The 23,271-nt window shown below is 44.4% G+C and overlaps 1 protein-coding gene across 1 annotated transcript in view; it reads left to right on the top strand.

Annotated features, from left to right (window-relative positions):
* The window catches only part of CDH22 (cadherin 22), a 207,685-nt gene that overhangs the window by 110,472 nt on the left and 73,942 nt on the right, over positions 1–23,271 (top strand). Inside the window, exons 2-3 of the mRNA XM_082272064.1 lie at positions 9,140–9,434; positions 9,514–9,633. Of these exons, the coding sequence (XP_082128190.1) occupies positions 9,140–9,434; positions 9,514–9,633 (415 nt within the window). The remainder of the gene's footprint in view (positions 1–9,139; positions 9,435–9,513; positions 9,634–23,271) is intronic.

Here is a 23,271-nt window from a genome sequence, read left to right as displayed (position 1 = left end):
GCACCCTCAGAACCTCCCCACACAGCGTGAAGGCCGGACAAGGAGGGACAGTTGGCGATGCATGGATGTGTTTATGGGCTTCAGAGACAGCATCCCATGTTGAATTAGGCATGCATGGCTGCACCCTTCCTCCTCTGGGTGCATGGCAAGGCACGGCCCTAAGGCCCTTCAAAATCCTCAGCACCAAGCCCATGATGCTGTTAATCCGGCCCTGGTCCTCCTCCACCGCCGCTTCCACCTACACCGCCCATAGGTGTGCGCAGCCTATTGCATTAAGGTGTGCACCCCAAAGTTGAAATACACATGCATGTGTTTGCCAGCAGGGAGAGTAATGTATCGGGGCCATGTACCTGTAGGCAAGGAGAAATAGAGCAGAGCAGGTCCCAGGGAGATCTTTCCCATCTCCTCACTGGCAATGCTATGTGCCCTAGGTGATTAGGGTGTGCCCAGGCACACCCAGCACACCCTGTGCGCACGCCTATGTCACCGCCACATCCACCACCACCTCAACCTCCCTCCTACTCCATATGGGCCTCGTCCTTCAGAGATGAAGAAGAACATTGTTTTATTTTTCTGTTTTTTTTTGTTGTTTTAAGTTATTTCCCTATCCACATTTGTTTGCAGAGCACTTGCCATGCTCTTAATTACGTTTTGCTGCCATTTGCAGCACTCTAGCCCTTTCCTTTGGTGTTTTAGAGCCATTTTAGTGCCTTAAAGTTCGGGTCCCCATTGACTTCAATGGGGTTCGGTGTCCGGGAAAAGTTCGGTAAAAGTCCGGGACACGGACCCGGACTTTTTTTTAAAGTTCGGCCGAACCCGTCGAACACGGACATCTAGGTGTCCGCTCAACCCTAGTGGTAGATTAATTTGATTTGTTACAAAAATGAAAATGTGATTTAGGACTTTACTGGTACCTAAAAAAAGGGATGGCCATGTGTCATTAGTATAAAACATCAATATTTATTACAAAATCTTAAAAATGCATAAAAAACAATAAAAATTGCTCTCGTGGTATACATCATGTGATACGACATTTAAACCATCTCTGCTAATCATCCAAGAGGTTGAAGCATTTCATATTAAATCGCTTCCTCAGGACCTTGTACCTTGGCAGCAAAGAGATGTATCCTATTCAAAGAAACAGAAGCCAAGGTAATTTAGAATATAGTTCTGTGCCACTAGAATTGGATTAACTCATGAATCAGCAAAGTCAGAAATAAACAGTACATATTAGCATTAACTGCAATGTGAAGAATAATACTATAACTAGTTTAAAGTGCACTCTAGGAGAATGTCTAGGATATGGTGCAATATCCCCTGAGAGGTACCTCTTAGCATAAGCAATAGCTAAAGTTCGCTGTGCAGTAGCTGTAAAGGGACATTCTTTAGTCTTAACTCTTCAGCTGGCTAGCATTGGGGCCCAGCTGTACCATTGATGCACATAAGAATAGTCACAGTCAGGCCTACAGGCAGCAATAAGGCAGCTATTAGATGGCTGTATGGTCAGTTCTTAAAGGGGTCAGTCTCTCTATCAGCAAATAGTAAATCCCTACTACAGCAGCTCACCAGTCTCAGCAATATTGCAGCTCACCATGAAGTCACATACAGTGATTAGTCTACTCTCTGCTCTGCACCCAGGTGGTTTTTGGCTGTTGGCACCCCCCAAACTCAGTGCTCTGGATCTCGCTCAGGCCGCCGACAGGTGCACACTGGACAGTGATATGCACTCTCCAGTCTCCCCTACGGCAAGATAAGCCTGTACAGCCTGATAAAATGCAGCTCCTTCCCTACCTTCTGGCAATCTCTCTCTGGGAAACGCAGTGTAAAATCTCTTGATTACAGTAGATTCTCTCTCCATTCTTAGCCAAGCACCTGGCTACAAAAGTAATAGAGCAAAAGGGTCAGAGTCAAGCAATTGTTAATTTCAGAAAAGAGACTTCAGCAAGGGCAGCAGTAGTGCAGGCAGACTTTTCAGCTCGTGGACCAACAAACCCAACTGGCTGAGAATGATGTTGACTGGGGTGAATTAACTCAACAGGTAACCCTTTACAAACCTAAACAATAGCTGTACAATAGTTCTGTTTTAACAGAAACAAGCACCAGTCACAGTATCTAGGAAATGCCTGTGACACTCGCTGCCATGCAGACAGGGAGGTAACAAGAGTTCAAACTATGGTAACGTTTTTCAAAGTAGCAAGGATTCTATAAAGTTGGGTACGGCAAACTGTTTATTGCGATCTATCAATTGCGAATAGGTGACAAGTAAACTGCGATCCTTCCTTGCTGACCCCGAAAACTTGGACAGAAATGGCGGTGGGGGTGGCATTTACTGGTACTGATGCCCTTTCTTTTTGCAGCCTCTGAAAGCCACCTCTCCTCCTCTCTCTCCCACCAGCAGTTGGTGGCTGCAGGAAAAAAGGGGATCGGTACCAGTAAGTGCCACCCCACCCCACCACCCTTCCTGTCCCTGTTCTGCCTCTTCAGCTGCCTGACACCCCATGTTTCAGGATAGAGAGCAGGGGAAGGGGCCAGAAAATATGGCATTTACCGGCCCTTTCCTTTCTGAATGAACACAGTGAGTGATCAGTACTGATCGCTCACTGTGTCCATTCATAATTGAAGCATAGTAAACTGTGTTTACTATACTTCCGTTTGTGAATGTTCAGGAAGCCACTCAGCACAGAGCACTTACCATTCATTTACTGTCCAGTGCAGCTGAGGCTGCAGAGAAAGGGATTGAGGAATCTCTGTCCTCAGTCCTTTTCTCTGTCTCAATATTGAGACATGAGGAGTCTGTTTAAACCCCTGATATTTCACCAAAGCCCCCCAACGGGGCTCCTAAAAAAAATAAAAATAATATTATAAAAATAATTTTAAAATAATAAAAATAAAAGACTACTGACTAAGTCTACTGCCCCACTGACACTACCTACTGCCTTACTGACATGTACACGGCTCTACTGACACTGTCCACTGTCCTATTAACACTGTTCACTGATCTACTGATTGACACTGTCCACTTTTATGGTAGTGTATATTTTTATTTTTACAGTGACATTTGTTTTATCATATTTTTCTAAGTTTTCCTTACTATTTAGTTAGGCCTTGCTAGTTAATTTCTTAAAAAAAAAAAACAAATAAGGCAGCCGAAGTCTGGTGATCATGATGCCATGTATGTCATGTTGTTCAGGTAGATCTCCACCTCTCAAAGGTTGCATAGCCCTGTATAAGACCTCATGCACACAGGGCGTTTTTACAGCTGCTTTTAGGAGCGTCAGGCGTTTTTTTTTTTTTTTTTGCAGTTTAAAAACGCCCCTCCATGCTTTTCTATGGCCTCATGCAGAGGCGTCACAAGGCAGGTGCGGGGGGGGCGGACCGCACCAGGGTGTCCACGGGGGGAGGGTGACACCACTCTGCCCCTCATCTATGCGGGCTGGCATCGCATCGCCGCTGCACCGCATAGTACTACTGAGCAGGACCGGTATGGGAAGAGGGCGCAGTTTGCTGGGTACAACCCTGCCCTGCACAGATTATGCTGCCGAATGTAAGAGATAGAGAGCGGCTGGCTATGTTCCTTCCTGCATGTAGAATAGATGGTAGCACCCGCCCCCTGCCTGCACAGCGCGCTATACTATTCCCCCAGTGACAGAGTGGAGGAGGAGGGGCAGGTGAGGGTGGGAAAGCTCCGACTATCAGTGCTTCCCGATTGATTCCAGAATAGATGCATACTGTACACAACTTTCCTGCTTCTGAACAGCGGCTTCCCCCTCCCCTATCTAATCCTTTCTATCACTCCTGATTTCTCTCACAGTTTTCCGATGTCCGTGGGACATCAGCACCACCCCCCCCCAGCCTTCTGTTTTTATCTCTCCCTGCTCTGGACAATCTCAGAGCTCATTCCTCCTCTGTGTAGTGACCCCCCCCCCCCCTCCTGTGCCCTTTCCTCTGACTCCCTCCTCTCTAGCAGTACAGCAAAGTTGAATGGTGCTCTCCCTCCTCCTGTCTCTGTGCTGCTGAGTCTACCACGATCTACTCAGCTAACAGGTAAAAATTCAGGCTTTTTAATCACTGATATAGGTGTGCAGACAACTGTTCTTTCACATTCTTTTTTTTAGTAAGAACCTATTACAGCCCATTCAGACTGGCACGACACGACTTTGTGGGGCGACCAGTGAAGTCGCGGTGCACAGTGTGCATTGCAAACTTCGATGCGACTTGCAGGGACTTCATATAATTGAAGTCTATGCAAGTCGCTCCGAGGTCGCCCCGAAGTAGTACAGGACCCTTTTTCGAAGTCGGAGCGACTTGTGTCGCTCCTATTAGAACCGGTCCTGTACTACTCAATGGCGAGCGACCGACCGCGACTTGTCAGAAGACCAAGTCGCCTGACAAGTCGCGCTAGTCTGAATGGACTCTTAACAAGGGGTGCAAACAATGTGTCTCCCATGCTGGGCTGTCTTTTATCAGCACGAGGGTACATAGGTGTGCGCATCCCAGTGCCACCACCTCATTAATTTCTACTGGGACATGAGTCTGCCTGGACACAGCCTCTGTATTCTAATATGACACACAGATGCAGGTGCCAATAGAAATGAATGGGAAGCTGGCACAGGGACGCACACAGCACCAAACATCCATCTATGGACAGCCTTCAGCTATCCATACATTATACAATCTGATTGTACAATATCTTTTGGATCTACCACCAACGATGTAGTACAAAGGCCTGCCTGATTGGATACTATTTAAATTAATTGTTTAGGTTTGTTCATATATTACAAAGTTTTGGTAAATCTAAAAGAGATTGTGCAGAGATTGTACAATCAGATTGTATAGTGTATGTTCACCCATAGTGTTCTTGTTCATGAGTACTAACAATGACAAATGTTTTTCCTGTTATCTTTATTTTTATCTATGTAGATTTGTTTGCCCAGGAGCTTTGTCTTTGAGTCCATTAAACACTCTGAAACATTGTGTAAAGCTGGGTACACACTGGGGTTGCACTGATACCTGTTTTGTACCGCTGACATCCAATCCGATCCATTAAATCTGGACAGATGGAAACCCTATTTTCCATCTGTCCAGGGGATCGGATTGGATAGGATCGGATGAGAACAGACAGACGTTCCCATCCGATTTCCCCCATAGAGATGCATGGGGACCTGACAGCTGTGTTTTATTATTTTTATATGATATTGTAATTTAAAGGTCATTTTAATTCTCCTAGTTATTAATGTCGCTATTGCCATTACATTTAGTGTTATATTGGAGCTATGATTTACAAGTTACATTAGTAAAAAAAACATTATTGAAAGGGGTTGGGGTGACACCGTGAGTTACCGCACCGGGTGACACCAACCCTAGTGACGCCACTGGCCTCATGCACACACAGGCTTTTAGGGGCTGTAAGTGGCATAGGCGTTTTTAAGCTGTGAAAAAAACCTAGGCCCAGCGAGTTCTGGAGCAGCAGTGTTAAGCTGTAAAGATGCCTGACGCTGCTAAAGGCTGCTTAACGCCACAGCATTAGGCCACGTCAGACGTTTTTAAGCTGTAGTAGTTGGATTTGAGGTTGGAAAATAGAAGAGGGCAGAGAAAGGCTGCTAAATGCTAATGCTGCTAAACGTGGCTAAGACATTAATTAACGCCAATACAAAAGGCTTCTAAAAGCACGTTTTTACAGCTGCTCTTTCCTGGCGTCAGAACTGGCTTCGCAGCTCGTTTTTTCAAACACCCTGTGTGCATGAGGCCTATAGCCTAACTTTACAAATAAATTGCAAGACAATATTGCCAATAGAAAGCCTTATACTATATGTATTACTTTTTTATCCTAAGTAATGATCATTTTTTTGCTGAATCAATAGGCCCATAGCTAAAATATAAAAATTGCTCCAGTCCATAAGGGGTAAACGTGTGAAATCGGAATTTGTCCTTAACGTTTTTGTGTTTGGGTTCAAAAACAGTACATTTTTCTGCTTCTCAGACTGTGGGTTAAGGGATTTGAAAAGCCCTACAAAAAATAGCTTACCCTTTCATACTCTAAAGGAAACCTGTCAAAAGTAAAATACTGAGTCTGAAATTATTGAGATTTCCCCCCCCCCATTCATGTATGCAGAAATTAGCTTTACTAATCAGCACACTTTTCTAGTTCAGGGATTCAAAAAGCAAATAAGCTAGTAATCACAACAACCAGGCAACTAGCATTTTCAGAAAGAGGTTAACTAATGCATCCCCTATATTTCTCTCATGACAGGTTTCTTTTAATTCCCTCTTTTGACTCGGGCACCTTGTTGTAATTACAGTAAAATCAATATTAATCAGCCACCTCATGTAAATGTTAAAACTGTGTAAATAATGGCCCCAACTATCTGGCAAGTATTCAATTAAAGTGGAACTTTAGGCAAACAAAAGCAGAGTTGAAATGCATATACACTATATTGTCAAAAGTATTGGGATGCCTGCTTCTACACGCATATGAACATTATTGCATCCCAGTCTTAGTCCATAGGGTTTAATATTGAGTTGGTCCACCCTTTGCAGCTACAGTGGGTACGGAAAGTATTCAGACCCCCTTAAATTTTTCACTCTTTGTAACCCAATTGAGCATCTCTGGAGAGACCTAAAAATGGCTGTCCACCAACGTTTACCATCCAACCTGACAGAACTGGAGAGGATCTGCAAGGAGGAATGGCAGAGGATCCCCAAATCCAGGTGTGAAAGACTTGTTGCATCTTTCCCAAAAAGACTCCTGGCTGTATTAGATCAAAAGGGGGCTTCTACTAAATACTGAGCAAAGGGTCTGAATACTTAGGACCATGTGATATTTCAGTTTTTCTTTTTTAATAAATCTGCAACAATGTCAACAATTCTGTGTTTTTCTGTCAGTATGGGGTGCTATGTGTACATTCATGAGGAAGAAGAATGAACCTAAATGATTTTAGCAAATGGCTGCAATATAACAAAGAGTGAAAAATTTAAGGGGGTCTGAATATTTTCCGTACCCACTGTATAACAGCTCCAACTCTTCTGGGAAGGCTGTCCACAAGGTTTAGGAGTGTGTCTATGGGAATGTTTGACCATTCTTCCAGAACCGCATTTGTGAGGTCAGGCACTGATGTTGGACTAGAATGCTTGCTTTGCAATCTCAGCTCTAATTCATCCCAAAGGTGTTCTATCGGTTTGAGGCCAGAATTATGCGCAGGCCAGTCATCTTCCTCCACCCCAAACTCGCTCATCCATGTCTTTATGGACCTTGCTTTGTGCATTGATCCAAATCATTTGGTGGAGGGGGGATTATGGTGTGGTTTTTGTTTTTTCAGGGATTGAGCTTGGCCCCTTAGCTCCAGTGAAGGGAACTCCTAAGGCGTCAGCATACCAAGACATTTTGGACAATTTAATGCTCCTAATTTTGAGGGAACAGTTTAGGGATGGCCCTTTCTGTTCCAACATGACTGGGCACCAGTGCACAAAGCAAGGTCCATAAAGACATGGATGACTGGGGTGGAGGAACTTGATTCTGATGTGATGGGGGAACCTCTGATGTTAAAGCGGCTTTTGATGTGAAGCTATTTTCATTGGGGTGGTTGTGTGACTTCTCCCAGGCTCAAGTTTCCAATTGAAAGGTAACATTTACGTTTTTTTTTCTTTTAAAGGGTGTCATAATTGAAAAAAGGTTGAGACCGCTGAGTGTCCAACTGTGTATCTTAGACTACAAGGCAGCGGTGAACTGCATTCAAGTACCATTTGTTTGCAGTGCAGAACACAAAATGCATCTAAATTTCAATTGCTTTAAAATATGCATTCACAACTGCATTCACTGCAGTTGTCTGACTCTCCTATGGTGCCATTACCTTTGGAAACTAGGGAGAATATCTAATGATCTGGAGTATCCTGTTTTCTGTTTAAAGAAGTGCAGATTGACCCCACATAGGGGCCACACGACTTCTGGTAAGCACAGTATGTGGTTTGGCTGGTGACACCTACCCTGTTTGCTCTCTGCCACCTATCCTGGCATGTGGGACTTCTCATCTTAGACCTACCTTCTTCAAACTTTTTGGACTTTATATTTTATATCACATGTTCATTGTATGTTTTGTCCTAATGTTTGTAGCACTGCACAGTTTGTAATATATATATATTTATGTCAGGACATTGTGCATAGCGGCTGTATTAGTATATATTTTTTCGCTAGCACGGATTTATTTGAAAACCTCTCATAGATAGCTGTCACTGGACCAAGTGACATCTTTAGAACATTTTACCCCACCTCCTGTTCTGTTGACTACTGAGAAATTTTGGATTTCCCATCACTTACTGGTGGCTATCAGAGACAGGGTGAATACAACAGCTTTATGACTCTGTCACGGGGTAACGTGGCAGAGCCTGACGTAAGAGGAGTGGCTTACCGGGTAACTGGCGTGGCACAGGTTCACCAGAGGCGTGGAGTCTAGGCGTTAGCCGGTTTTCACCAGGGCCCCAGATGGTGGGGATAGACTTGGCTGCTTGCTAACACCAGGTCGCGGCCCCCCAGATTCCCTGGGAGAGCCAGGAACAGGTCCAGGACCAATAGCCGGTAGCAGGTAAACAGATCAGGACGAGACAGGAGGATAGTCAGGACAAGCCAAGGTCAGGGCGGGCAGCAGGTAATCAGAATCCAAAAACAAGCCGGGTCAGGTAAACAGGAACAGCAGATATAACAGGCACAGGATACAGGAGAGCTGAAGACAACACAGCAATCACCTAGAGTGACAGCTGTGTTTAAATAGGCCGTTTTGGCGCCAATTTGGTAGCCTCAAACTACATTGAGGTAGCCTCGAACTTCCACCAAGGTAGCCTCGAACTTCCACCAAGGTAGCTTCGAACTCTACCAAGGTAGCCTCGAACTCTACCAAGGTAGCCTCAAACTCTACCAAGGTAGCCTCGAACTCTACCAACGTAGCCTCAAACTCTACCAAGGCAGCCTCGAACTCTACAAAGGTAGCCTCAGCGCATGCGCATAGGCGTTCGACGGTTAGCGATGCCAGTGCGCCTGCGCAGGGTATTGAGTCCCTGACAGACTCAGTCTTCAAAACTAAAATCATGAACATTACTATTTTATGTATATAAGCAGTGAAAGTAACCCCTTTCTCCCTCTATCCCTCAGATTCATTCAGATTCAGATGAAGGCGATGGCTCCATCAAATACACAATTTCTGGCGAGGGTGCTGGATCCATCTTTATCATCGATGAACTCACTGGAGACATCCATGCCACTGAGCGTTTGGATCGGGAGCACAAGACCTTTTACACATTGCGCGCCCAGGCCAGAGACAGAAACACAGACAGATTACTTGAGCCAGAGTCTGAATTCATCATTAAGGTTCAGGATATTAATGACAGTGAGCCTCGATTCCTGCAGGCACCTTACATTGGAAGCGTTGCAGAGCTGTCCCCAGTGGGTAAGTCTTCTTGACAGAGTAAAATGGCCAAGACAAGGTGAGTAGATGTTTTATAACTTTGTGTCTTTGCTTTGTACAGGAACGTCTGTGATGGCTGTATCAGCGTGGGATGCTGATGACCCAGCTTATGGTAGCAGTGCAAGAGTGGTGTACAGCGTCCTAGAAGGAGAGAAGCATTTCACTGTGGACAGCAAGACAGGTGAGTCCCATTTGATGGTACCTGTCTACTAAAAGTACCAATGGCTCTTCATTATGCCCAATAGATGAGGCTGATTGTAAATACTTATTTATTATGATCGTTAGCTCCATCTAGTGGCAGTAATGGGATATTATCCTGATTCACCCTATTCTATATAAAAAATATCATTCAACTTGGAAAGAAAATAGCTTAATAACAGTTGCCCCTATTTGCACAGTACAAATGTACACGTAGTTGCACAGAATAAATAGCTTGCCAAGTTTTTTATAAATAAATTCTTTTGTGTATGAAGATGCAAGCATTTGTAGCATTCTTGGTATGAAAAAACACATGATGTATAGCTGATGTTATTTGCCACAAGGCTACAATAGTCCTATCTTTAAGAAGTCGCTGAAAAATTAGTTTGTCATTAGAACAGTCTTGACTTCATTTCAGAGCCCAAATTGACAGGGTCACTTTACCATAGAGTCAAATAGTCCCTAAGCTGGCAACACATAGGGCAAATTTTAGCTATTTTAGTCAATTTCAACCAGCTTTCGATCTTTTAAAATAAATGATTGCGCTCTACCGCCAATAGTGTCCACTGAAAAAGAAAAAATAAATAAAGCTGGACCTAGGGCAAAACAGATATTGTCTAAATCAGCAGACACGCTACAGGAGATGGTCAAAGACCATAGACACACTACAGGAGATGGTCAAAGACCACAGACACACTACAGGAGATGGTCAAAGACCACAGACACACTACAGGAGATGGTCAAAAACCATAGATACACTACATGAGACTGTCAAAGACCACAGACACACTACAGGAGATGGTCAAAGACCACAGACACACTACAGGAGATGGCCAAAGACCATAGACACACTACATGAGACGGTCAAAGACCACAGACACACTACAGGAGATGGTCAAAAACCATAGATACACTACAGGAGATGGTCAAAGACCACAGACACACTACAGGAGATGGCCAAAGACTACAGACACACTACAGGAGATGGCCAAAGACTACAGACACACTACAGGAGATGGTCAAAGACCACAGACACACTACAGGAGATGGCCAAAGACTACAGACACACTACAGGAGATGGCCAAAGACTACAGACACACTACAGGAGATGGTCAAAGACCACATACACACTACAGGAGATGGCCAAAGACTACAGACACACTACAGGAGATGGCCAAAGACTACAGACACACTACAGGAGATGGTCAAAGACCATAGACACACTACATGAGACGGTCAAAGACCACAGACACACTACAGGAGATGGTCAAAAACCATAGATACACTACAGGAGATGGTCAAAGACCACAGACACACTACAGGAGATGGCCAAAGACCACATACACACTACAGGAGATGGCCAAAGACCACAGACACACTACAGGAGATGGTCAAAGACTACAGACACACTACAGGAGATGGCCAAAGACTACAGACACACTACAGGAGATGGCCAAAGACCACAGACACACTACAGGAGATGGTCAAAGACTACAGACACACTACAGGAGATGGCCAAAGACCACAGACACACTACAGGAGATGGTCAAAGACCACAGACACACTACAGGAGATGGTCAAAGACTACAGACACACTACAGGAGATGGCCAAAGACCAAAGACACACTACAGGAGATAGTCCCTAAGCTGGCAACACATAGGGCAAATTTTAGCTATTTTAGTCAATTTCAACCAGCTTTCGATCTTTTAAAATAAATGATTGCGCTCTACCGCCAATAGTGTCCACTGAAAAAGAAAAAATAAATAAAGCTGGACCTAGGGCAAAACAGATATTGTCTAAATCAGCAGACACGCTACAGGAGATGGTCAAAGACCACAGACACACTACATGAGACGGTCAAAGACCACAGACACACTACAGGAGATGGTCAAAGACCATAGACACACTACATGACACGGTCAAAGACCACAGACACACTACAGGAGATGGTCAAAAACCATAGATACACTACAGGAGATGGCCAAAGACTACAGACACACTACAGGAGATGGTCAAAAACCATAGATACACTACAGGAGATGGCCAAAGACTACAGACACACTACAGGAGATGGTCAAAGACTACAGACACACTACAGGAGATGGCCAAAGACCAAAGACACACTACAGGAGATGGCCAAAGACCACAGACACACTACAGGAGATGGTCAAAGACTACAGACACACTACAGGAGATGGCCAAAGACCAAAGACACACTACAGGAGATGGCCAAAGACTACAGACACACTACAGGAGATGGCCAAAGACCACAGACACCCTACAGGAGATGGTCAAAGACTACAGACACACTACAGGAGATGGCCAAAGACCAAAGACACACTACAGGAGATGGCCAAAGACCACAGACACACTACAGGAGATGGTCAAAGACTACAGACACACTACAGGAGATGGCCAAAGACCACAGACACGCTACAGGAGATGGCCAAAGACTACAGACACACTACAGGAGATGGCCAAAGACCACAGACACCCTACAGGAGATGGCCAAAGACCACAGACACCCTACAGGAGATGGCCAAAGACTACAGACACACTACAGGAGATGGTCAAAGACTACAGACACACTACAGGAAATTGTCTGAGCACGAGAGTCCTAAGGCTAGATTTTGGGCACCAGGAATTCAAATAAAAGAAGTATACATCATTTTACCAGAATCTGGAGTCCCTTTTACAACTCTTCCAAATCTGGGTAGTAAGGATGAAATAACACCTACACTTTGCCTCTCTGTAGGATTTCCTGTAATAAAGACCAATCACTGCTGCTCTATATTTGTGCAGGTTGACTGGCCTTGTACCCCCCCCCCCCCCCCCACTACTGTATTTTTCTACAGCCTAGTGGGTCCCACCCACAGTTCTGCTCTCTGCACTGGCTGTGTACAGCGCAGTGATGATGTCACTACCACTTTTGCAAGGTAATATCTGTGTTTTTCGATAATGTGGTGCTCACAACGTGCATACAGAGTAGTTTAACATCCTTTGTGGCTATAGAGAAATATAATTAAATGAAAATTTTTGTGCCAGGAGTTAAAGTGTGAACGGTATGCTGTCTTGAATTGTTCAGTTATTTTTGTGATGAAAATTGGTTGCAAATAGTTGAAATTGTGTGCAAATTGCAATGTGTTTGTAAATGTGTTGATCTGACAGGTCAAATCTGACTGTGGGTGGCCAGCTTTTCTTTGTGTGTGCAATAAAGAGGTGATGCTCCCTTTTGGTCTGTTAAATATACTACTAAGTTATCTTTTCAATAAGTGCAATACATAGCTGTTGGTTCTGCCAGAAATCTAGTGCTCTCCTTACATTCATACCAAGGTGTTCTTTAGTCCTAACACACATTTGGATAATATTGTACATCTGCAATTGTTATGGAAAAATTGCTATTCTATACCAAACGAGATATTGCTCCTAAAATGGAAATTAGAGAAGAGAGGATCCTAAACTATATCTAAACCCAATACCAAAAATGTATTGCAGCTTACCAGTCCTTAGATGTGTTGGTTGCATTTGTTTTCTTTTTTTTTTATGCAGTATTAAACCCAAAAGCAAACATTTATTATAGTGCAGCTTACTAATTCTTAGATGTGGCTGCATTTATTTTTTATTTTTTAGGCTTTCTTTCTTTTAATTTCATCTGGTGATCCAGCTATTTAATCAGTCTGTTTCAAAACAACAAGCTCACCAGCAGAATGTATCAGTTACAGGGATAAGCAAAACCATTTAAGAATGTCAGGGGTGCTTACAATAATCAGCTTTTATTTATTTATGGAAACCCTTTATCCCTAAAGGAAAAAACACTGTTAGCTCTAACTGCTTATAAAGTATTAGTTGGAGTTATGTTTCAATTTGCTAGTGTATTTATATCCGCTAGTACATCTATCACTCCCCCCCCTCCCCCCCAGACTGGGAATGCTACTGTATTCATTCCTCCAGAGTGGGTGGACCTTAACCGCTTGCTGACCACCCTATAGCACATTTACTGCTACAGGGCGACCGCGCTATGCAGGATCACGTATATATACACTACCGTTCAAAAGTTTGGGATCACCTAGAATCGTCCTTATTTTTTGAAAGAAAAGCATTGCTTTTTTCAATGAAGATAACATTAAATTAATCAGAAATACAGTCTAGAAATTGTTAATGTGGTAAATGACTATTCTAGCTGGAAACGGCTGATTTTTACTGGAATATCTACATGTACAGAGGCCCAATTCCAGCAACCATCACTCCTGTGTTTTAATGGTACATTGTGTTAGCTAATCGTGTTAAAAGGCTAATTGATGATTACAAAACACCCTTGTGCAATTACATTAGCACAGCTGAAAACTGTTGTGCTGATTTGTGAAGCTATAAAACTGGCCTTCCTTTGAGCAAGTTGAGTATCTGGAGCATCAGCATTTGTGGGTTCGATTATACTCTCAAAATGGCCAGAAAAAGAGAACTTTCTCCTGAAACTCGACACTCTATTCTTGTTCTGAGAAATGAAGGCTATTCCATGCGAGAAATAGCCAAGACACTGAAGAGTTCCTACAACGGTGTGTGTACTAGTCCCTTCAGAGAACAGCACAAACGGCTCTAACCAGAATAAAAAGAGAAGTGGGAGGCCCCGATGCACAACTAAGCAAGAGGACAAATACATTAGAGTCTCTAGTTTGAGAAATAGATGCCTCACAGGTCCTCAACTGGCAGCTTCATTAAATGGTACCCACAAAACGCCAGTCTCAACGTCCACAGTGAAGAGGCGACTCCAGGATGCTGGCCTTCTAGGTAGAGTGGCAAAGAAAAAGCCATATCTTAGACTGGCCAATAAAATGAAAAGATTAAGATGGGCAAAAGAACACAGACATTGGACAAAGGAAGATTGGAAAAAAAGTGTTATGGACAGACGAATCCAAGTTTGAGGTGTTTGGATCACACAGAAGAACATTTGTGAGACGCAGAACAAGTGAACGGATGGTGAAGGAGTGCCTGACGCCATCTGTCAAGCATGGTGGAGGTAATGTGATGGTCTGGGGCTGCTTTGGTGATTGTAAAGTGGGAGATTTGTACAAGGTAAAATACATTTTGAATAATTAAGGCTATCACTCCATTTTGCAACGCCATGCCATACACTGTGGACAGCACTTGATTGGAGCCAATTTCCTCCTACAACAGGACAATGACCCAAAGCACACCTCCAAACTATGCAAGAACTATTTAGGGAAGAAGCAGTCAGCTGTATTCTGTCTGTAATAGAGTGGCCAGCGCAGTCACCAGATCTCAACCATATGAGCTTGACCATATGGTACATAAGAAGTGCCCATCAAGCCAATTTAACTTGTGGGAGGTGCTTCAGGAAGCGTGGGGTGAAATTTCTTCAGATTGCCTAAACAAATTGACAGTTAGAATGTTTAAGGTCTGCAAGGCTGTAATTGCTGCAGATGGATAATTCTTTGATGAAACCAAAATATGAAGAACACAATTATTATTTCAAATAAAAATAATTATTTCTAACCTCGTCAAAGTCTTGACTGTATTTTCTATCCTTTTTTCATTTAATTTGATGAATAAAAGTGTGGAAAACATGAAATTGTCTGGGTGACCCCAAACTTTTGAACGGTAGTGTACGTGATCCTGCGCTTCTGGGTATCGGGTGCAAATGCATATTAGGTTTTGGGTTTAATATCACTTTAAATTAAGTACATTTTTTGCAAGTACAGAAAAATACCTGTTAATCCTGCCAAAAATCCAGTATCTTCTGCTGTACAGAACCAACATCCAAAACAATGTTATCAGCTTTCCCAGTCCTCTCTGTAAACAGGGAGTAAAGGACGAGGTGTTCTGCGGTCCAAAGATACTTCCTGTCCCATTGAGTGAGCTTTGCTTGCCACCCTTGGATATAAAATATGTTACTGGCAGGATAAGAATAAAGAAAAGGAAGCCTGAAAAAAATTTCAGAAGGGGAAAGTATGGAAGCTGCAATTCCTAGCCTATCCTTGTGAAAATGCTGGTTGTCTGGCTGTCCTGCTGATCCATTGATTTCAGTTCACTGATTCAATGACCCAGAACAAGCTTGCAGCAGGGCAGGAGTTCTCACTTCTAACTTTTCCAATGCTTGTTCTTGTTCCTGGTCATTGGCTTCAAGCACCGAGCCATTGGATCAGCAGGACAGCTAGGCGACTAGCATTTTGTGAAGGAAGCCAGAGAAGGCAGCCTCCGTATTTCTTTCAGGACGGGTTTCCTTTAAGCTTCCTTCCTACAGCATGGCCAGCACTACACGACGTTTGCCAGTTATTGATGTCTTTCAATCAACAATAGGTAGCTGTCACGGATGTTTATTGGTGATGGTAGAAAATTCATAAGTCAGCACTAACATTATAAAACCTACATCACAGCTCAATACAACAAGCTGCCAGTCTTTAATTACACATTCCAGGTGCAAACATAAGCAATTTCAGTCACACCACTCGTGCGTTGCTTACGATCGTACATGTGTAAATCTGACAAGTGCCGGAATATGTTGGCACACAGACAAGATGTGTGCAGCAAACAACGTTTTATTTTCTTTTTTTTCTTTTTATTCTTGAAAATTGATGAGTTGCTTTTCAGTAGCATAACTATCCGGCCTACAAAATATTCACCAATGTGACAGGTACACTTTAAGGGCCGGTTCACATCACATTTTCTGTGTACGAATGCAATTTGCATGTGCGTATTTTAATGTGTTCTGGTGCGTTTTTGATACATTCTGGTGCGGTTTTCCCCTTTTTTTCATCTCAACTCAGGACATGTGCGTTCATTCTGCTGCATTCTGGTGTGTTTTTGATGCTTTTTGCTGCGTTCAATGCAGAAAAAATGCAGCATGTTCTACTTTTGTTGACTGCATTGGAACACACTGCACTGATGTGATCTAGGGGCAGTAGTGGCTGGTGCTCCATGGGCCGGGGGGGAGGGGCGGCAGACGGCCCACACCATTCCCCCCCCTGGACAGGACCACACCAGCCCGCACACCATACCCCCCCCCCCGGTCACCGGCTCACTCACCGTGAACATGTGGAGGGCAGGCAGCAGCGGCGGCGGTGGCTTCTCCTCAGTCTCCTTCCTCCTCCTCCTCCTTGGCCAAAAGCATGGCTTCTCCTTTCGGCCAATTGGGAAACGGGTCTCAGGACCCACTTCCTGATTGGCCAGGAGGAGAATCCATGTGACAATAGTGAATATTCATCTGCTATTGTCACACAAATGGGTGGGCTCAGGGCACAGTGCTCTGCGCCCCAAGCCCACCCTCTTTTGAAGCCTATTAGAGCCTCTGGCTCTAATCACATGCATCAAAAAAAACATTGGAATCCATGCGTCCGGTGCCCTTCATGTAGATTAGGGGGCCGAACACATGGATGGGGGGGCGGCGCCCCTGCGCCCCCAATGGATGGGCCACCACTGTCTAGGGCCTATGGAAAACATGGAAAACACTGTGCATGTGTTTTTGATGCAGATTAAAAATGCAGTGAGGCATCTGGTATGAACCAGCCCTAAGGGTTCCACATGTACCACATCCAGTGTGTTTTTTGATCTGCATCATAAATGCATGGACAGTTTGTTACATGGATTTCAATGGAAAATTCACACCACTGCAGTGTATTCCAGTAAGTCAACAAAAGTAGGACAGGAAGCAAAAGAGCAAAAGCGCCACTAAATGTAGTAGAACAAGTGAAATTTATTATGCCCCTAATTTGGGCTACTCACACAAGTGGTTAAACAATAGGCTCATCTGTAATGGATGGTCCACAGTGCCATGGAGGTAGTCCGCCTGTATCGCTGGGAAAGCCGCGTTGGTAACTCTGGAGCTGTTGGAGGAAGTCTGCAGTGTAGTGCTTCCTGCCCTGAAGGATTGCAGCATGGACCGCAGCACAGGACAGGCGGCGTTAGTGGTGGTGACATCACAAGACCAAGATGCTTAGCGACGCATTTCAGAGCATGCGCCGTGCTAATTCCGAGCATGTGTGTTCCTTTCTCAAGCGTTTCCTCTTCTGCTTCGATCTTCTAGGACTGCCAGCCCATTTATATGAACTTTAACAGACTGAGATTTACTGCCCTTGCGCCTACCATCTTCCAAATGTTTGTTGTAACAAAATTAGGACATGCTGCATTTTTTCTGCAAGGAACTACACTGGAATGTGGCAAAACGCATAAAAAATGTGGTGGAACACATCACAGCAAAAGGAAAAAACTCTTTGGGGAAAAAAGAGGGGAAAAAACACACTGGATCAATATGCATCAAAAACGAGCTTGCAGGAATGCATCCGGAACACATCTGGACTGCGTTTCTGCGGTGTGAACTGACACTAAGGCCCCTTTCACACTTGCAGACCACTCAGATCCGCCTGTCAGTTTTTCAGGCGGATCTGAACGGATGCCCCATGCATCTCTATAGGGCATCGGATGTCAGCGGAGAGATGTCCGCTGACATACGATCCTGTCTATCAAATCCGGACGGCTGGAAACCCTATTTTCCATCCGTCTGGCGGATCAGATGGGATGGGATTCCCCCCCTAGAGAACAGTGGGGATCTGACAGCTCTCTCTCTGCACACAGCGCGGAGACACAGCTGCCGTCCCCTTCTCAGCGGGGAATTGGCAGATCGATCCCCCGCTGAGAAAAACGGAGTCCGCCGACGGAGCGGTCTGTGTGAAAGGGGCCTTAAGGAGAACTAAAATGAAAATGAATATGCAGGACTAAGACCATAAAGCATGCCTAAACCCAAGGACAAGCATTTTATATTTTTTAGCTTATCAGTCCCTAGATGTGGTTCGCCTTTTGTTTAGTTTTTTTTTCCCTTTTATTTTCTGTTTTAATGTATTTATTGGTTCTATAAATCAGTATTGGAAAAGCAAGCATATAAATCGCCCAAGCAGGGGCTAAAGAATGATCAGATATTACAGAATAATCCGCAAGGGTTTACGATCATAGCAAGTGAAATATAAAATGCAGCGCTGAAAAAGAAATCCTATGTATATATGGAAATGTAAATACAATAAAAAATAACGATAAAATTCTGGAACAGTCCAATCCACCCATGCACCATGGCAAGTGAGGAAATCCGTCTAATAGGTGCTTGAAAAAGTGAGAACCTCCACCACACGTATAGTGACCAATTGGCCTCTTACCGAATACAGGTGACCAATGCTCTCACAAAGGTCATTAACGCTTTTGCTCAAGGCAGGACGACCAGATTCCCAAAATGGTGACAGAAGCTCCTAGATTTCTTAGATCTCCTTCCAAGGATAGGATCTATCATGTAGTGTCCCTCTCAAACATGGAATAGAGACAGGGAAAGACCATGGTGCAGTATGTTCCAAATAAAAGCGTTTATTTAAAATAAAATGCACTCACCACACGTAAGAACATGAGGGAGCTTAACCCCTTCCCATCCGCGCTACAGCCTATATACGGCTGCAGCGCGGACTCGAATTTTCGGGAGGCCGTTTTTAAACGGCCTCCAGTGACACGCCCCCCCGCGCGCTCCTGCGAGCGCGCATCGGGGGGAATCTGTGTCGGCCGTGTCCCTTGGACACGGCCGATCACAGATCGTGGTGAATGGCCAATCACAGCGGCCATTCACCACGTGATCAAGCCGTCCAATGAGAGATGATCTCATATGTAAACATATGAGATCATCTCTCATCGCCGGCGCTCCTTCCTCACACAGACACTGCAGTGTGAGGAAGGAGGGGGAGCCGACAGCCGCTGGGGACACAGACAAATGTAATCAGGGCACTGATCACCAGTGCCCTGATTACTGAAGGTAAAAAAACACACACACTGCCCCCACCATCAGTGCCCACAGTGCCCGCCATCAGTGCCCCCATCAATGCCCACAATCAGTGCCCATAGTGCTGCCAGTCAGTGCCCATCAGTGCCTGCTCATCTAGGCACTGATGAGCACTGACTGGCAGCACTATGGGCACTGAGTGTGGGCACTGATGGTGCTGCCCATCAGTGCCGCCCGTCAGTGCTCATCACTGTCACCCGTCAGTGTCCATCAGTGCCATCCGCCAGTGCCCATCAGTGCCGCCTATCAGTGCCGCCCGTCAGTGCCGCCTCTCAGTGCCCAGCAGTGCCACCTCTCAGTGCCCAGCAGTGCCACCTCTCAGTGCCCAGCAGTGCCATCTCTCAGTGCCCAGCAGTGCCACCTCTCAGTGCCCAGCAGTGCCGCCTATCAGTGCCGCCTATCAGTGCCGCCTATCAGTGCTCATCAGTGCGGCATATTAGTACCTCCTCATCAGTGCCCATAAGTACCACCTCATCAGTGCCCATAAGTGCCACCTCATCAGTGCCCATCAGTGCAGCCTATCAGTGCCCATCAGTGCCGCCTCATCAGCGCACATCAGTGAGGGAGAAAAATTTATTTTCAAAATTTACTCGCAGAAAATAAGAAAAACTTTTTTTTTTTTTTCAAAATTTTCTGTCTTTTTTCTTTTTTTTTGTAAAAAATAAAAAACCCAGAGATGATTAAATACCACCAAAAGAAAGCTCTGTTTGTGTGAAAAAAATGATAAAAATTTCATATGGGTACAGTGTAGCATGACCGCGCAATTGTCATTCAAAGTGTGAGAGCGCTGAAAGCTGAAAATTGGCCTGGATGGGAAGGGTGTTTAAGTGCACAGTAGGCAAGTGGTTAAGAATAAAATTCAATGATCGCTGGCAGGCGATACATTCAATCCGGCTTGTGACGTCGACGCTGACAGCTCCGCCTACATGTTTCGCAGGCAACTGCGTCATCAGGGGGGGGAGGGAGCAGCGTAATAGACGTCTTTTAAAGGCCAATGGAAACCGGAAGTGCAAGCGGTCAATCGGCACGCCCTCCGAGGTCACACAGGAAGTGAAACCACGTATGGACCGCATTACGACACCGAAAGGGGTTCTCAGACCTTAGAACTAAAGGCTGATGAACCGGAAGTGTGCCTTCGTTCCGGAAACAAAACAAATGATCATCTCCCGGAAAGATACATCCACCTGCCATGGGAAAGATCATTTAACGATAACTCATTATACATGGATAAAAAAGGTATATGTCCACAAATGGGAAATATTACCAAAACTATATCAAAAAACATGAATTATTGTAAACAGCCCCATAGACCATCCAAGGACTCATGGGAGCTAATATGTAAAAACCGGATGTGGATCCCCAAACCCAAACCGGGGGAGAAATACAAGAATTAAAATCAAAAAAGAGTCGAGGTCACAAGCCAGAAGAATTACCAATATAACAAACATATACAATGGTGATGTAAAAATCCAAGAAGTATACAATAACTCAAAGCATACAGGTTAAATGAATGTGTACAATCTAACACAACTTGATATAAAACTTAGAATCAGAAAATAATTTTATACCAGCATAATAGTCCATAACAACATAAAACACAATGTCCAAGGTTAACTGTTGTTAATGAATGAATTGAGATCCAGGTCTACATTCAAACCAACATTAAACAACTCTAAACTATTGGGATGATATCGATAAGTAATGAAGATAGGTGTGCGCAGCCTATTGCATTAGGGTGTGCACCCCAAAGTTTAAATACACATGCATGTGTTTGCCTACATGTACATGGCCCCGATACATTACTCTCCCTGCTGGCAAAGAGAAATAGAGCAGAGCAGGTCCGAGGGAGATCTTTCCCATCTCCTCACTGGCAAACAGAGCGATAATGCTATGTGCCCTAGGTGATTAGGGTGTGCCCAGGTACACCCGGCACACCCTGTGCGCACGCCTATGGTAATGAATAAAAAAAAAACACAAAAAGGCCATATTCCCACGACCTACTCAGTCACCCCAAGGGTGACTCATCTACTGCAACCAACCCCAGAGGACGGCAACTGTATAAACAAGACTAAAGAGGAGCCAGAAAAGAGTGGAGGGAAATAAAAGAGGATCAAAGTAAAGAGAAAAGGAGATAGAAGGGAAGAGGAGGGAAGAGGACACCTCACACTCAGAAGCTCCGATGGAAGCAGATAAGGCCCAAACAAGTCGGTTGGAGTGAGGGAAACTCATAGTAGATCCATGGTTCCCAGACCTTGAGTGCGTTATTCAGAATTTTCCTTTATTTTCAACCCGATGATCCTGCCAGTAACACACTTCCTGTTCTAGGGTGGCAACGCTCATGCACTCTGCTGTATGTATGAAGGAGCAGCGTTGTCACCTTATGACAGTAAGTGTAATGTGACTACAGAATAATTCTGCCTCTCTTTGCCTTCACAACATGGGGGGATGTTCTGTTCATAGGGAGAACTGGAAGGCTGATAGCATTGTTTGAGACTTCAGTTCTGTACCTAGCCTTAAAAAAATAAAATAAATGCAACATATCTGTGGTCTGGTAAGCTGCAATATATGACATTTTTATTCTTGGGTTTAGACATACATTCAGTTCCTCTCTCAACCCCTAATTTCCAATGCCTCTAGTTAAACAGAAAAGCAATTCAAAATATTAGTAGTTCCTGAATTAAACATTGTTTCTTCCAAATGTGTTGCTTCCTGAATATGAGCACTGTTTACCCAGACAGTGCTGGGCCCCCTGTGCCTCTGGGTCTCATAGCAATTCCATGGTCTGCTATGGCTATAGTTCCCCCTTGTGAATATGTATTTAATTTGTTGTGTGAAATGAAATACAAATGGCAATAACAGTGTATTAACCACTTTACCACCGGAGGATTTTGCTGTCTTCCGTCCAGGCCACTTTTTGCGATTTGGCGCTGTGCGATTTCAACTGACAATTGCGCGGTCGTGCGACGCCGTAACCAAACGAAATTTACGTCCTTTTTTTCCCACAAACAGAGCTTTCTTTTGGTGGTATTTGATCACCTGTGCGATTTTTACTTTTTGCGCTATAAACAAAAAAAGAGCGTTTATTTTGAAAAAATAACAATATTTTTAACATTTTTTTATATGAAATTCCCCCCAAAAAAGATGTAAAAACCAATTTTTTAAAAAATTTTTGGCCAATTTGTTTTCTGCTACCTATGTTTGGTAAAAAAAATCGCAATAAGCGTATTTTGATTGGTTTGCGCAAAAGTTATTGCGTTTACTAACAAAGGGAAAGATTTCTGTCATTTTTGGTGTTTTTTTTTTAACGCGTAATGGCGGCGATCTGCGATTTTTTTTGTGGGACTGCGACATTGCGGCAGACAGATCGGACCCTTGACTGACATTTATGACACTTTTGGGGGTACCAGTGACATTACTGCAGTAATCAGTGCTATAAATATGCACTGTTACTGTAAAAATGACACTGGCAGGGAAGGGGTTAATTTTATTGGAGAGGGAGGGGTTAATGTATGCCTGGTGCTTACTGACGTGTGTGGGGGGAGGTGACTGAGTGAGTCATGGACAGATCGGATGTCCAGCTATGCTGAACAGTCCGATCTGTCACTCCCTGTCACTATGGAGATCCGCCCGCTTGTGTTTACACAGGCGGGCGGATCTCCACACTAGATCCCCGGCGATCGGGGCAGAGCAGCGGCGATCGCCGCTGCTCCTCCCCTGGCCCGACTCCCGCTGTGAATGAAAACAGCGGGAGCGAGCCTCCGGCGGCGCGCAAGCGCCGCCCAGAAGGGGGAGTGTCT

Source organism: Pelophylax lessonae, assembly GCF_965119305.1.
Source record: "Pelophylax lessonae genome assembly, chromosome: 11".
Lineage (NCBI taxonomy): Eukaryota > Metazoa > Chordata > Amphibia > Anura > Ranidae > Pelophylax > Pelophylax lessonae.
This window is presented reverse-complemented; position numbering and strand designations above follow the sequence as displayed.